This window comes from Physeter macrocephalus, chromosome 11, assembly GCF_002837175.3.
Source record: "Physeter macrocephalus isolate SW-GA chromosome 11, ASM283717v5, whole genome shotgun sequence".
NCBI classification, from domain to species: Eukaryota; Metazoa; Chordata; class Mammalia; order Artiodactyla; family Physeteridae; genus Physeter; species Physeter macrocephalus.
The window spans coordinates 90,884,443-90,900,249 of NC_041224.1; the positions used below are offsets into that span (position 1 = coordinate 90,884,443).

Here is a 15,807-nt window from a genome sequence, read left to right on the forward strand (position 1 = left end):
ACCCTGAATCGACAGGCGGATTCTCAACCACTGCGCCACCAGGGAAGCCCCTCAGTCATCTTTTTTATCCCCATGAGATTATCTGGTCTCAGAGGCCCAACCAGCTTGTTGGGCCACCTGTTAAGCCTCCATTGTGAAAAATCCTCCCAGGATAGTCGGAATTATCTAATCCAGGCCCTCTATCCTATTCCTTACTATTTTCCTTTGGTCATCTTGCTTGATGAACATCTACTTGTGACTAATGAAGGGAGAGAAGTACTAATTTATGTAAGTGACATTTCATATCATTTCTTTTACTGGTTAGAGTAATTTTACATATAAATATGTAGTATATATATAGTATATAGTATTTATACTCTTACTACAACTCTGATATGTAGTAGGACCGATTGGCCATGAAACTTAAAATAGAACAAGATGAAGCATATTGTTCTGTTATTAACTTTTTCATTTTATGTATGAAGTAAATAATATATTCATGGTATACAGTTCACTATCATATACATAATTTAATCATCTCAGCTATCCTCAGATGTGAGTGGTGGTATTTCCATTTTACAGATAAAGAAACAGGTCCAGAAGGTTAAGTAACTAAAAGTTACATGGAGAGTAAGGATCTTAAATGTGAGGAGTTAGGGCATAAACCACAAGTCTATTGGTTCTAAACCCAGTGCTATTTCTGTTTCATCACAGAAACTCAATATAATATAAGAATGGCACTTAGGCCAATTATGGGGGGCAACTGAGTCATTTTCTTTCCTGCCTCATGGCACTGGTACATAACTACCACTCTTCCATTCCTTGCTAGGGGGAAAATAGCTAATGGGAATCAGGAATAATTTGGACGTTTTCCAGCATATTCCAGAGAGTGTATAAATTTAGTGATATTACCATGAATTCTCTTCTCAAATCAAACCAGGGCTAGATAATATGTGGAGGAAATTGAAAATGAACAAAGTGCTTTATCTTGAAGTAACTGTCTAAACTTGGGACAGCTGAAGAGTGAATGGCCAATCTTCATTTAATGCTGGCTGAAGAATGCTTCATTAGAAAAATTCAGTCTTGAGAGAGAAAGGGTGATCCATCCGGCTGTTGCAAGGTAGGAAAATAGGTGGCTCTTTTGAGCACTTTCAAAAGGCAGTAACAATAAAGCTTGTTGCTATTCACTGGGCTCTATTTGAGTTATGAAAAGAAAGGTTCTCTACAGATGGATGTGTAAAACTTCAAAGATATTTTAACAAGTTATATCTTAAGGTTCTAAGCATATTTTGTAAAATGGTTTATACCTTTGAACTTTAGAATCGACTGGCTTTGTCTTCACTGACCCTTGGGTAGCATTTCTCTCTGCTATAGTTTATTATTAAAGATAAATTGTTCTGGTTTCCCCCCCTCCCAAGAGCTATTACTTTTTTCTCTCTCTATTACTCTAAAGGAATAATCATATTTCCTTCAGGATATAGTAGAAATGTTCAAGGTGAGTTTTCTTTATAGGTTTAGATATTACATTGTTTATATAAAGTGCAACTTTATGATAATGAACTGATTACTGGAACTCATCAGACTTTTTCTTAAGCATGTTCTCTTCTCTGATACCATGTTGGAAAGTTTATAATGGTTTTTGAAAATCCTCTTCTGGAAATATAGTAGAAAGAGTTTTAAACTAAAATGGAGACCTGGCTTCTGGCCTTGCCAGTACCTTAATGTGAGACTTTAGATAAGTCATTCAGACAAGCCTTGTATTTTGCCATCTGTAAAATGGAGGGTTGGACTACACAATATTTAGGTATCTTCTAATATTATCAATTTTTACAAAAAATATAAAATATGAATTCTATGCCTTAAGCCTCTGTACTGCTTCTTACTGTTAAATAAATTCCTTTTATAAATAAAAATCCCCTTTGTTGCTGAAAATTTAGAAAATGGAGGAGAAAACAGAATGGGGAGGATCATTTATCATTTTAACCACTGCTACCGTTCTTTATGTATTTCCAGTTCTTTTCACAATGTGCATTTAACAGAGTTACAAGAGTAGGCTATAAGCAATTTGGTGTCTTCTGGCACAATTTTGTAAAGTCCTCAGTGATAGCAAATTTTCATGCTTTGTGAATGGATTTGAATTTTGGAAGCAATTAAAAGTCATTCAGACCCAACTCTAGTGACTAGGGTGGGTAGTCAGGCTGAGTAATTCTATTCAAAATGAAGTATGACAGCAAACCAATGTCTTTTATGATTTGCAAAGTTGGTTCTAATATTAATTACAAATATATTCTAGAAATGTTTTGAGTGAAGTCAGCATCATTGAAATAAATGGCTAGCCTCTCAATGTACAACTGCATGTATATGCTCTGTGGTGCTTTTAACAGTAAATAAAAACATTTGAAGTACTTTATAGTCATCATCTCATATTTTGTCTGAGCTATAACGGAATAAATTCTGAAACTCTGTATAATGTTTTGAAAGGCCTGATTCCACTGAAAAAGAAAGACTCCCCCATGGCCTAATCTAACAGCTTTAATATTAATTAATTTCCACTTGCCCTAAGTCTATCATATAAAGCATATGTAAGACATTTTATCTCCAAAGCTCACAGTTACCTGAGTTTTGTCTCCATAACTTGCCCAAGGTCACATAGGTAGTAGTTGCAGAGATGGGATGGGCAGCTAGACCTTTTTGAGTTTAAAAATCTGCTCTTTCTGTTACCCATGTAAGTGAAGAGATTAATACATAGCTTTATTATTATTATTATCATCATCATCATCATCATTGCCTGTTCCTGAATAGCATCTTGGTAATATCCAGACCACTTGGCACTTATTTAGATCCATATACCTGGGGTAGATTTAGACGTAATCCAAGGTGGCCACAATATATTTATTTATATTTTAAATTTAGATTAGTTTAGATCAGAGGGAAAAGAAAAACAAAGAGGATGAAAATGCTCTTAAGAGGAGAATGAGTGCCTGTGTGGCAGGGAGGAAGCACTATTCTTAGATTCTTTGTTCTTTGGGAAGGCTTTGCCTCTGTAAATTTCATAAGGATTAAGAATCAAACAATCCCCTGAAACTGTCGGCTATCCAAATGCCATACTCACAGAATTATTCCACTCCCTTTCAATTTTATCAATTTAGAATGAATTCTACCTGGAATTAAAACTTGCCTTTCTTTCTTATTGTCTATTTCTGAAACATAAAGTAGAACATGGGCAAATATTAGCTCAAAGCAGAGTGAATAAGAATAATTTTTTAATAAAAAAGTAAATATTTTATTTAAGTATGTTTCTGAAAACCTTGCTAAGATCATTTTCACTTAAGACATGTTATACTTCAAAGGATCAACATGGTAGAGGGATTAGAATTACTAACTGAATAGCATATTACTGTAACATTTAAAAAGAAAAGTTTCATAACTAGCTCATTGTGGACTTTGGGCTATATCAAGTGACCAGTCACTAGGGGTTCTCATTTTTCTCTCTAGTTAGCTTAGGATAAGTTAAAGAAAGGTGATTTAAACAGTGGTTAAATAACTCTAGGAGATCCCCATTACATGTTAAAACAATACATAAAAAGGATTCGTTTTGACTTTATACTGAACTTTTGTGTTTCTAAAAATGAACTGCTTATAAAGATGAGAGGTAATAGTCCTACTATTTGGGCTACAAGTTAATATAGTTTATATTACATATAAATGTGTTCAAAGAATCATCTTTAGTCTCTTTTCCTTTAGAACTTAAACGGATAAAAGAGAAAATAGGATTAGAGGAAGGGGGTATAGCAACAACATTTTCTTGTATTGGTTCTACATAGTTAAGATGACAGCAAAATGTCTCAGGGTATGTGCTTGCTTTTCCAGTTTTGAGGTGGGGAGGAGAGGTTGTGTGACTTTTATGGTCATGAGTTGAGCAAGAAAGGGAAAGATCCTTGTTGAAAGCCTCAAGTGGTGGTGGTTCTAATGGTAATTGACAGACCAGCATATATAGCTACAGACAGAGGAAGAGCACTCACTTGCCTGGGTTGGGCCTGGCCAGGGCATCAGCAAAAGGCTCTGCCCTCCACCACTTTCAACTTATCCCCTGCATGGAGACTCCAGTCCTGAGCCTTTTCTAGTCTTCACCTTGCTGAAGACCCTTGTGCTAACCAAATGAACCACTGTTAGTGATTTGAGGAGGGGTTCCTGGGGTGATGGGGCTGGGGTGGGCCAGGGGTGTGCCAATTCAACCATTGTATCCTAGGTTGGGACTCAGACATGTACTCCATAGAAAGTCACTGCATTATACATGATGGTTTGGTTCCACAGTACTGCACTATGATTTCATGTACATCATAGACAAAATGCTTAGTTCTCAGAGTCTAATTATTGCAGGTAACCATTTATAACATTAATTTACAACCCCCAGTAGGTTGCTAAAATTCTTAACTGATTTTTTTAAGTGACTTGGTGTATTCTCATTATTTTGTAGTATACTTCCTCTGTAGTTAACAATGAGTATTTGATGTATTTTTGTGGTCAAAATTTTCAGTGCCCTTGGGAGGAAAAATACCTTTTAAAATTGTTCAAAAAGAACAGTTCTTCTGAAACAATCATATTACGGCAGCTAATCTCAAACAAGGATGTGTAAAATTATATCACACAGCAATTGAAAACATTCTTGCGTTTGGGCATTAGAGAAACCAGGGCTCTCCTGTGTACTGTCTGTGTAGTCTTGAGAAATTATATATTCTCTCAGCCTCGGTTTTTTCATTAGTAAAACCAATCTAATAGTCCCTACTTTATAGGGTTTTTGTGAAGACTAAATATAATCATATATGTTTAATTTAGAACCATGCTTGGTCTTCTATAATTGTTTTATGATAAATAACTATAATAAATACATAAATAATTCACAACATTCCAGTACATTGTAGAATGCTCTGTAAATTGTTTCGAGGATTATATTAATACTTATTAGTTGGGTGGGACTATTATAGCTTGTCAGAGAACTATGGGGAAATGTAAAGCGTTTGCAGACTTTCTGAAGTTAGTTTCTGTGGATGTAAAGAAATTCCAGAGAAATTGTTTTTTATTGCTGATGTCCTAATTTGGACAAGACCATGCTAAGACCTTGGAAAGAGAAACGACAGAATTAATTTAGAGGCATTTAAAAATGAATCCAGCTAGCACTATTTCTATTTCATTTCGTTGCCAGCATTTTCAATGCTCAAGACCGGGGTCAATTCTTAGCAGCTGAAGATTTGGCAGTGCTGTGGGCATCCATCAATCACACATCCATAATAGCTACTGTGTTATACTTCAGAGCAAAGAGCAATTCACTTGAGAAATGAATGTTTGCTGATGATGTTCCAAAGTAATTCCACAAATGGCATGGTGGAAGTCCTTATTATAGATATTTTATGAAGTTGCTTAATGAAGATTATTTTGAAGTAGCAATCTAAATTTTAATGCAGTAGTTTCTTCTGCAGGGCTAGAAAAGTTATCTATTTATTTACCACTCCCAAGACAGGTTTTTATTTTTAAAATTCTTGATGTATTTATTCTTTCAGTCAAGTCATTGTTTGGAAATGTGAAAACAAAAAACAAACAAAAAAAAAGTGATTTTTTTTGTTTGTTTGTTTTCCAGGAAGAGAAGGATTCTAAGTGGGGATATAGTACCTTGAATTTTAAGTTTCTTAATTTTATATAATTAATATGATTTAGTTTTTCTAATGAGAAGTGCGGTGCTGGCACCAACATGAACAAATAGATCATTAGAATATAGAGTTGAGAGTATAGAAAATGGATCAACTTTTGGAAAAAATAGCATTGTATCCTATAGCAAAACAAATTCTTAGTGGAAGAAATAAAAATATTAAATAAAATAAATAAATGTTAAAAAAAAAAAGAAACTGTAAGTAGAAGAAAAGATGACAATTTTTCTGACCTAGGGATAAAAAGGTATTTCTAGGTATAAAACCAAAAGGGGAATCATAAAGGAAAATATTTGTAAATTTACTTAAAAATATGTACACTTCAGGGCTTCCCTGGTGGCGCAGTGGTTGCGCGTCCGCCTGCCGATGCAGGGGAACCGGGTTCGCGCCCCGGTATGGGAGGATCCCACATGCCGCGGAGCGGCTGGGCCCGTGAGCCATGGCCGCTGAGCCTGCGCGTCCGGAGCCTGTGCTCCGCAACGGGAGAGGCCACAGCAGAGGAAGCCCCGCATACCACAAAAAAAAAAAAAAAAAAAAAGTACACTTCAATGTGATAAACACATAAAATACAAAACCAAACAAACCATAAAAAATATCATATAAAAATTATATTAGAAAGAGTTAATACCCTTATATTAAAAAAAATTTTGGAAATCAGTAAGTAAAAGACAAATACTCCCGTATTAGAACATGGGCAAAAAACACAAAAGCAAAACCACAAATTTGAATACACATATAAAGTGTTGAACCTCACAAATAGTAAGATAAATACAAATTTTATAAAATAACTTCCATTTGAAAGCAATTAACAAAGACTTTTAAAATGATCCCAATAAGAATTATTTTTTAAAAAGATACTATTCATGGTTTTCTGGAATGGAAGCTACCACACATTGTGGAGGTTTTCGTTGGCACACCCTTTGTGAAATGCTTTTGGCAATGTATAATATAAAGCTTAAAATATGCATAGCTCTGTATCTTTATCAGGAAATGATCAGAGAAGTTTGCAAAGATTTGATACAAGTATGGACATAACATCATTTAGAACAAAAAATTAAAACTCAAATGTCTAATAAGATTAATAATTTTAAAAATTGTGATAAATTTCTACTGGGTGCTTATTATGTATAAAAACCAGTGTTAGGTGCTCAAATCGTTTACAGAATCAGGAACTATTGTGCTGCCATGAAAAATCATCTTTTTGAAGGGTATTCAATAATATAGGGTAATGTGCATGATTAAATATTATCTTAGGAAAAGGAAACGACCTCAAATTGTATATGTAGCAAGATCTAAAAGACTGAAAGGAAATACACCAAATGATAACTGTGGGGATCTCTGGGTGATAGAAATGTAGAGGAATTTGTTTTTTCTTCTATTCTGCTTGCATTTCATCAGTCTAAGTAAAAGTATTATGTTAAAGTAATTTAATTTCTATTAAGGAAAACTATCAATGTCAAATGTAGTATCAATGTAAAACTATAAGTTAAATAATAATTATAATAAACTTATGCTGACCTGTTCTATAATTATTTTTCATTAGAGAAATAGGTGTTGAGTGCCTCTGCTATTGCCAGATCCTGTTTTTTTAAGTCCTAAGAATACTGCTGTACTGCACTGAACGAGAGAGAAAATGACTTGTATTTCAGCAGGGGTGGGGGATGGGACCATGGGAAAAGGGAGAGAGGGCGAGTTTACATTCATGCTCTGTCCCTGTGAAGAAATAATAGCAGTGTGTGTGTGTGTGTGTGTGTGTGTGTGTGTGTGTGTCAGTCCTGGGAGTATGCAGTGGGAAATCTAACCCTTAACTTTGACCTTCTCTGAAGTGAGCATGCTCAACCAATTAAACTAATTAAAGCAGGAGACAGAGACTGGAAACGCTGGCACTTTTGCTTATTTGGCATAAAACATCACTGATATCCTGATTTTAGGGACCAGTGTGCTAATGTAAGGTCTGTGCTCAGAATTCTGGGCGATATACATGATTGAAGGGGTAGAACTGAGGGGCTTGGCAGATCTTATTTCCAGAAACCAGTAACTGAGCTTAATGTTTAATTACCTGATGCCGAAGGGCACTTTGCATAAGATGCAGGACTTATTTATTTATTTATTGGTTCATAAACATGAATTAGTTTCCTTACTGGTAGGAGGCCCGGAAAGGAAGAGAGAGGAGGGCAGTCCTTAAAGGTATTTGTTTATCATCTACCTCTTTTAAAAAGTTACAGACAGGCTTCCCTGGTGGCACAGTGGTTGAGAGTCTGCCTGCTGATGCAGGGGATACGGGTTCGTGCCCCGGTCCGGGAAGATCCCACATGCCGAGGAGCGGCTGGGCCCGTGAGCCATGGCCTCTGAGCCTGCGCGTCTGGAGCCTGGGCTCCGCAACCGGAGAGGCCGCAACAGTGAGAGGCCCGCATACCACAGAAGAAAAAAAAAAAAGGTACAGAGATTTTAGAGTAAAAATGAAAAAAATTTTTGAAGTATTTGATGGCAAGTATTAGGAGTCCAGTGTATTAGGAGTATATACCAAGTGCATGTATATGAAGCTTGGAACAGCTTACTAACAAACAGCTAGGCAGTACAATAGACAAACTTCAAGTTTCTGGAGATAGGTAGTTTAACAATAGTTGCTTTGTACTCATTTAAAGATGTTCTGCTGCACAATAACTACCAAGAAAAACCATACTCACGCCAGTCCCTCAAGATACAGGACACCACAACGCAGAAGTCAGTGTTCTGCAGCCAGTTGAGATGGACAGGATTGCTGCTGAGCTACTCCAAAGACTGCTGTATATGTGTGTGGCACTACTGTTCTGGAAAGTTGTAGAGAAGATTTCCAGCTACTTACATTCACTGATGATTTCCAAGGAGGGTAGGAAGTACTCATCACAGACAATAGACATGGCCATGAACATGTAAAGGATAATTAGGAAGTAGATTATGATGCCTCCATCTGCACGCTCCTGTTTTGTGAAAAACCCTTCAGGAAACTCCGATGATGGGGACATAACACATTGGGTGCTATTTCCTGGTAAAGAAAAGGAGGTGAAAATTTGAAGGATGTTGGAGTCACACATTCCAAGCCCACAAAGAGAAATTCCTTAAGAAAACAGGAAGTGTGGGATTAAATCACTTTTGAATATGATGTAATTGTAGATCCTTAAAAAAAAATTAGTCTTTGGGACCTGAAAAGAGGTGCTTTAATGAAATAAGATAATGATAGCAGGTGAATTAAAAAGAGGAAATAACGAAATCAGTCTTCCTTGTCTGCTTCATTACTAAAAGGGAATTCTGAACCCCTTTTCCTCCTCAATTAGAAACTGTATTTTGAAGATAAAGATTCCTAATATCTGTACAATTTCATTTTCCCATTTCAGAGCCCAAGTTGTCCGCAAAGCCCAAGGCCCACAAAGAATCAGAGAGAATTTCTAGGAAGAAAGAAGACTTCTTTTTCCATGATGAAGTCTCCAACAATAAAAACTGAAGACTCTCCTGCTTCATGACGTCTGTGAATTATTTCAGAGCTATCTTTGAGAACTTATTCGAAGGATCAGAAGTGTTTGATAGCCTACCAAATGCTAAAACTCAGAGCAAATACAGCAGGGAGCATAAGCAAAAGTGAGTCAAGTAAGAATTTCCCTCTCTGTCTGTTTATCCATATGTGGCAGCAGCAGCAGGGGTAGCTGACGCCAGCGTCCACCTACCTGTAGCCCTTGGGAGACGTTGGGGCAGGGAGGCACCTGGGGGAGGCAAGTGTGCAGTAGCCCAGAGGATGCCGAGAAGCAGGGCCCTTCTTGCCCACCGTGGGCCCCCTTTGGTCTGCATTTCTGCAGCGGTCTTTCTGCAACGTGCAGCCTTGGGAAGGGAGAAGAGGAGGATTAAGCTGGATCATGTGAGGAGTCTCCTTCCTGCCCAGTGCCCTGCTCAGGGCACATCACAGCAAGGCCAGTGGACAAGGGAGGGTGATTGGAGCCAGCCAAGCTACTCTAATCAGGAGCCCTAAGCCCCAGAGAGGCTGGAGGAGGTAGGGAGGAAGCAGACAGTCCCGTGGCCCACAGTCCCCTAGGGCAGATCCAGGCGCCTTGCTCTTTACGGAGTGATTTTATTTATTGTCTTCATACTGGCTCTGCTTTTGACTCTCTCTAGATTTGTAAGGACCTGAGTTTATAACTGCTTCCACCTCTCTCTCCAGCCCTTGCTTCTAGAATTTGCTGGAGCTCGTGTATGTGCATTCTTTGACTAGGCTGTCACCCTTTTATATTTCTGTTTTGGCCTCTCGTCCTCTCTCCAATTAGGAGGCTCCTGCAATAATCTAGTGGAGAAATGATGGTGGCTTGAACCAGAGCAGTGGCAATGGGGATGGAGAGAAGTGGGCAGCTTCAAGAACTAGTAAGAGTCGTAGTGGATGGAGGCTATTTGATCATTGGTTAGCTGTGCTCTCTGCCAGAGGTTCTAAAATGCAAATTGGACAAGCCAGGGAGTGTTCAAATATAAACTAATATCCTCCCTACCCTAGCATTTACTGGGCTTGCCAAGATGTTAAGAACTTCTGGCAGTATAGTAACATGTGGCGAATAGCACAGGCTGTGTAACCAGACCACGTGGCTTGAGTCCTAGCATTGCTGCTTAGTACCTATATGACGTTATTTAACCTCTCCGCTCCTCTGTTTCACTCTTTGTAAAATGGGAAGGTTATAGTGCCCTCTATTTGGGTTGTGTGAAGATTACATAAATGAATGCATGCAATCTGCTTAAAACAGCCTCTCTGCCCCATGGTCAATGTTATCTATCTATTGTCTATCATCTATATTATTATTATTAATGTATTACTTTTGATTAAGATAGAAGCTTCTTGGCCATAAAGGAATTTTTTAGTTTTGCAACTCTCATGGTTCCTTTGCAGAAAAAGCATAAAAATTGATGTGCTTGCTAAGTTTTAAATTTAGAAACTGCGTTTTTCTGGTGGAAAGGAGTAAGTTTGTGATCTTGAGTTGGTAAAAATTCTCACACACTCTTTTGTTTTGCTGGGAATTGCTACCCATTATAAACCTCTCTGAAACCATCATTTCCAGGAACTGACTATCCAGATGCGTGGTGTGGTTGTGAGGCTGGGATGATGAGTCACCAAAGTGTAGCCCAGTAACAGAGCAGATTCCCAGCAAGCAGAGTTCTGGCTGCTGACACCTGCAGGAGGTGGCGCCCTGGACCACTGGCCTTTGGCCTCAATGCCAGCAGTGCTAAGCCCCAGGGAAGAGACCACTTACCTTTGTGTAAGTGGAAGTGTCTCATGAACCTTTCCTCTCCAAAATGCAGTAGTTCAATCAATTAGTAGAACTAAACATTACAAACAAACAAAATAACAGGAAAACTCAAACGCACAGTGAAAGTGAATACTTACACAATGTATGTTGTTAATCCAGGAAACAGAGCAAGTATCTGAATATATAAGCCAATTACAATGAAACAATTCCAGTGGAATCTTGCTCATAGTAGGTACTTAATAAACATTTGTTGATTAGACTGTAATGATTCTTGAAAACACATTCCCAGAACACACAGTATACTTGTTCTGAACAAACTATCCAATAAAATATAGGTTTACCAAGAAAAGAGAATTTAGGAGGCTAATTAGATTTGCTTTATACGTTTATTCTTCATTGTGCAAAAGAATCTGAAAAAGCTTTATTGTAAAATAAAACAGATTTAAAAAGCCACATAAAATAAATGTATAGTTATTATATTACTATTGTTGTTATTTATTTTTATAAGATGGACTTCCTTATAAACTCCCCAGGTCAAGAAATAGAAGTTTGCCAGCCATCCCAGAAATCCTTTCATGTGCTCCAATCCCAACTTATCCTTTTCTCTGAGAGTAACCAGGCTCCTGGCTTCTATAGCAGTCACTTCCTTGTGTGTATATTTCTAATAGTTTATCGCTCATCCCTAATTGGGGGCATGCTAAGTATACTATAGCTTAGCCGTAAAAGAAGTCGTTTAAGTCTCTTTTAGTTTATAGGTTTCCCCAACTTTCCCTATAATTTATCTGTTAGAAAACCCCAGGGCATTTGATCTGTAGAGTTTCCCACAGTCCTGGTTTATTGATTGTGTCCTATGGCATAGCTCAGTATGTTCCTCCGTTTTCTATATTTTTGTTGATTGACAGCTGGATGCAGAAGTTGTTCAGACTCAGCACTGCCCCTTTGGCAAGACTAGCTCTGGATGCTCAGAATCTGCTCTGCTACTGGGCTACACTGTGGCACCACTAAGGTGGTGGTGAGGTCTTTCCCTCATAAAGCACACGGTATCTGCTTCTCTCTTTTGTGGTGATTTTAGCAGCCATTCATGCTCATTACCTAAATCTATTAATTCTTTAGAGCTTGCAAAAGAATGGCATTCTTTTTTTTTTTTTTTTTTTTTTTGTGGTACGGGGGCCTTTCACTGTTGTGGCCTCTCCCGTTGCGGAGCACAGGCTCCGGACGCGCAGGCTCAGCGGCCATGGCGCACGGGCCCAGCCGCTCCACGGCATGTAGGATCTTCCCGGACCGGGGCATGAACCCGTGTCCCCTGCATCGGCAGGTGGACTCTCAACCACTGTGCCACCAGGGAAGCCTCAAGAATGGCATTCTTATTCTATAATTTCTTCTTCATTTATTACTTGGAATATTTTACAATAAGGTGATTTCTATCATCCACTTTGTGGGTACCCAGGGGTACTCGGTTTATGTAGCAATGACAATGTATATGCTTGACTCTTCTTTATTTATCACTTCTCAGGATGTTTGGCGCTGTCTTTTTCTTCCCAAATAACTAATTCTATTTAAACAATTATTATGAGTTAGTGTATTTTAAATATATTTGATGGGTTCCAATTGTAATTATTATCCTTTCTGAAGTTCAAATTGTCTCATCTTTAGCCAGTGGGAGCCTCTTCAAATTGACTTCTGAGAGCCTTTGACATGATTTTAATAGTTGTGGTAGCTTTCTTACTACCTGATATAAAAAGATGTTCTAGGCTCATCTTATACCTCAAACCAGCCATTTCTCCAAAATGCCTCTTTATTTTTTTAAATGCAAAGTACATCAAGACCATGACCTAAGAATCTGGGTTGCTAGGCATGCTTCTCTGTCTCTGTCTCACAGACACACACACGCACACACGCACACACACACACACCTCTTGATAGGATACATCATGAGTTCATACTGATACTTCTCATTCAAGGGTCCCAGTTCTCAAGGGTTCCAGTACTTAGGGGACAATAGAATATCCAGTGCTTCATAATTACTCATTTACTGGTGCTATTTACATATATGAGTCTCAAAATAATGGTATTGATACCACCACTACTCATATAATTACTGAGAAGAGTTTTAAGATTTTGCATATGCTCTTTCCATTCGCTTTCTATTCTAAGAGCTATATCCTATCTGCATTGCCTGAGCAAATAGTCATTAAATATATTCTTTCTCCCTTTAACCCTCATCTAGTCTTGGTACTACAAGTAACTACATTTTTAATACTTGCCAGCACTCTTAGGTTGATGTTTCTCTAGATATTTTGATGTCCAAATCTTATATTCTAGTAGATTCTTTGGAAGGGCTCGTGGGAACAATATTCCTTGAGTTATTTCATGTTGATAACATTATTAAACTCTAAACTGTGGTTTGTACTCACAATGACAATTAAAATAAAACAAATAAAGAAGCCCAGAACAAGCCATCTGTTGAAATAGCCAAGTAAGCTAACCTGTTAAAATCAGTGCAGAGATGGTTATTGAGTTGTGGTCAAGGTATAGACTGGTAGTCGTTTTTTTCTTTTGAGGAATAAAACTGTCAAAATTATCTTCTTCAGCTCTTCCTTGCTCACTGACCAGCTTCACCTTCACAGTCTTCTCCCAGATACATGGATCTCTGCTGAGTTAGAATCTTTTATGTTTGGAATCAAAGCTAACAGTAAAGTTATGTTTACTAAGCATGAGGTATTCATGTGCACTATTCAGTGTAATTCTCCCACTAACCCTAAAGGATAGAGGAGTAGTTTTCACTGGCTGCTCAGTAGAAGTATCTGTGGCTTTTAAAATTATTGATGATTTGACACTTACCCAGACCAATTGAATCAAAAGCTAGGGAGTGGCTTAGGCAGGGATATTTTTTAAAATTTCCCAGGTGATTCTAGGATTGTTGAGAACTACTGGGATGGATATTTCTACCCCTGTTTTATGGATGATAGATTGAGTCAATTGCCTAAGATCCAAGGTTACATAGTTCCAACTAAATGTCAGAACCAGGATGCAGACAAAGGTCTGTCTAATGCTAAAGTGCAGGAACGTCCTTACCTGCTAAGCTGAGCCAATTCTTCAGAATGTAATTTCCATGAGGGCGAAACTGTGCCTATCTAATTTTGTCCTGCATTTCCAGTGTTCAACACAGTGTTGGGCATGTGATGTGCCCATCTACTAAATATTGTTGAATGAATGAATGAATGAAATAAGGAATTCCACAATGATTTTTCCTTGACCACGTCCACAGGATAAGAATACACAGCATCTTCCATAAGTTGATCCTTTTGTCCCATCCAAGTGCTATCTGCTCAATTCCCCAAGCATTAGTCTGAAGTGTCCCCTAACCAAGGGGGCTCACTCAGCTCTCCAGCTCCACCTGCTGGTGCTTCAAACACGGTTGAGCTTTCCAACTTCCTGCTGGAGGGAATGGGGAAAATCTACAATGAGAAACTCTGTGAAATCACTCATTTGAAAAGAGATTTCCACTTTCCTTCATGGAATGAGAGCTAGGGATGGTGGTCAGCCCCTGCCTTTTATTATCTGCACCCCAACCCTGAAATGAAGGGTTTTTTGTTTTGTTTTGTTTTTTGTTTTGCGGTACGCGGGCCTCTCACTGTAGTGGCCTCTCCCGTTGCGGAGCACAGGCTCCGGGCGCGCAGGCTCAGCGGCCATGGCTCACGGGCCCAGCCTCTCCGCGGCATGTGGGATCTTCCCGGACCGGGGCATGAACCCGCGTCCCCTGCATCGGCAGGCGGACTCTCAACCACCGCGCCACCAGGGAAGCCCCTGAAACGAAGGTTTTTGTAGGCTGCCCCAACTACTGTGAAGACAGAGGAAGGGAGAGGAAGCAGGTGGCTAAGGCTGGTCCCAGGCTCTGACTCCAGCTTGTCATTATTACCTTTTTATTTTTTAACTTTTTGTTAAAATATATAATATACCTACAGAAGAGGGCACATACTTTGCCATTGCTTTTTCCTATTTAAACAGGCAGAGTCAAGCCCCATGGGCACCCCTTAATGAGATGAGTGATTGATTGTCACCACGTTAAGCACAGCCTGAGAGAGCTGGGCTGCAGTGAGTGTTGACTGTAAGTGCATCGTCATAGGGAGCCCTCTGTGTCTCAGTTGCTGCTGTCCCATGAGTGGCTCTCCCTCAGGCTGCTTTCCTAAGAGAGTAGCTGGGAATCCTCATGACAAGGAGCTTTCAGCTCAGTCTACTGAGCTCCTTTTTTTTTTTTTTGCGGTACGCAGGCCTCTCACCGTTGTGGCCTCTCCCGTTGCGGAGCACAGGCTCCGGACGCGCAGGCTCAGCGGCCACGGCTCACGGGCCCAGCCGCTCGGCGGCATGTGGGATCCTCCCAGACCGGGGCACGAACCCGTGTCCCCTGCATCGGCAGGCAGACTCTCAACCACTGCGCCACCAGGGAAGCCCCTTCATTTTTTAATCTCTAACCATCATAGAAGTTGCTAGCTGGGGCCATAGCCACGGATGTGAGTGAACAGCGATCTGCTCAATGGTTCACATATTCCAAAGGTACCTGCCAGTTTCTTACATCCTCATCCTTAGTGAGTTTATCAGCAAGAGCCCAGGGTCAAGCACTGGCTGAGAGTATGACTGAACATTTCCAATTTCCAACCCGGTTCAGATTGGTCTCATTCACTGCTGTGTGGGTCCAACTCGGTGAAAGTTATTTAAAACATTTTGAATTCCTAGAAGGCCTTCAAAGTTTTCTCAAAAATTGTATTTTTTTTTCTTTTCCTGGAGGGCATATTCCAATTCTCTGAATACTAATGGGGGGTTTGCGTTTTGCAGATCAAATATGATTTAAAATAAAAAACGTTTTAGAG

At 39.1% G+C, this 15,807-nt stretch overlaps 1 protein-coding gene across 1 annotated transcript in view; it reads right to left on the reverse strand.

The window, feature by feature from the left end:
- Nucleotides 1-9,913, reverse strand: part of SLC24A5 (solute carrier family 24 member 5) — a 19,453-nt gene extending 9,540 nt beyond the window's left edge. Inside the window, exons 1-2 of the mRNA XM_007120012.3 lie at nucleotides 9,383-9,913; nucleotides 8,527-8,706 (exon numbers count right to left, since the gene is read on the reverse strand). Coding sequence (XP_007120074.1) covers nucleotides 8,527-8,706; nucleotides 9,383-9,503 — 301 coding nt within the window. The 5' untranslated portion in view covers nucleotides 9,504-9,913. The remainder of the gene's footprint in view (nucleotides 1-8,526; nucleotides 8,707-9,382) is intronic.
- Between the last annotated feature and the right edge of the window lie 5,894 nt (nucleotides 9,914-15,807).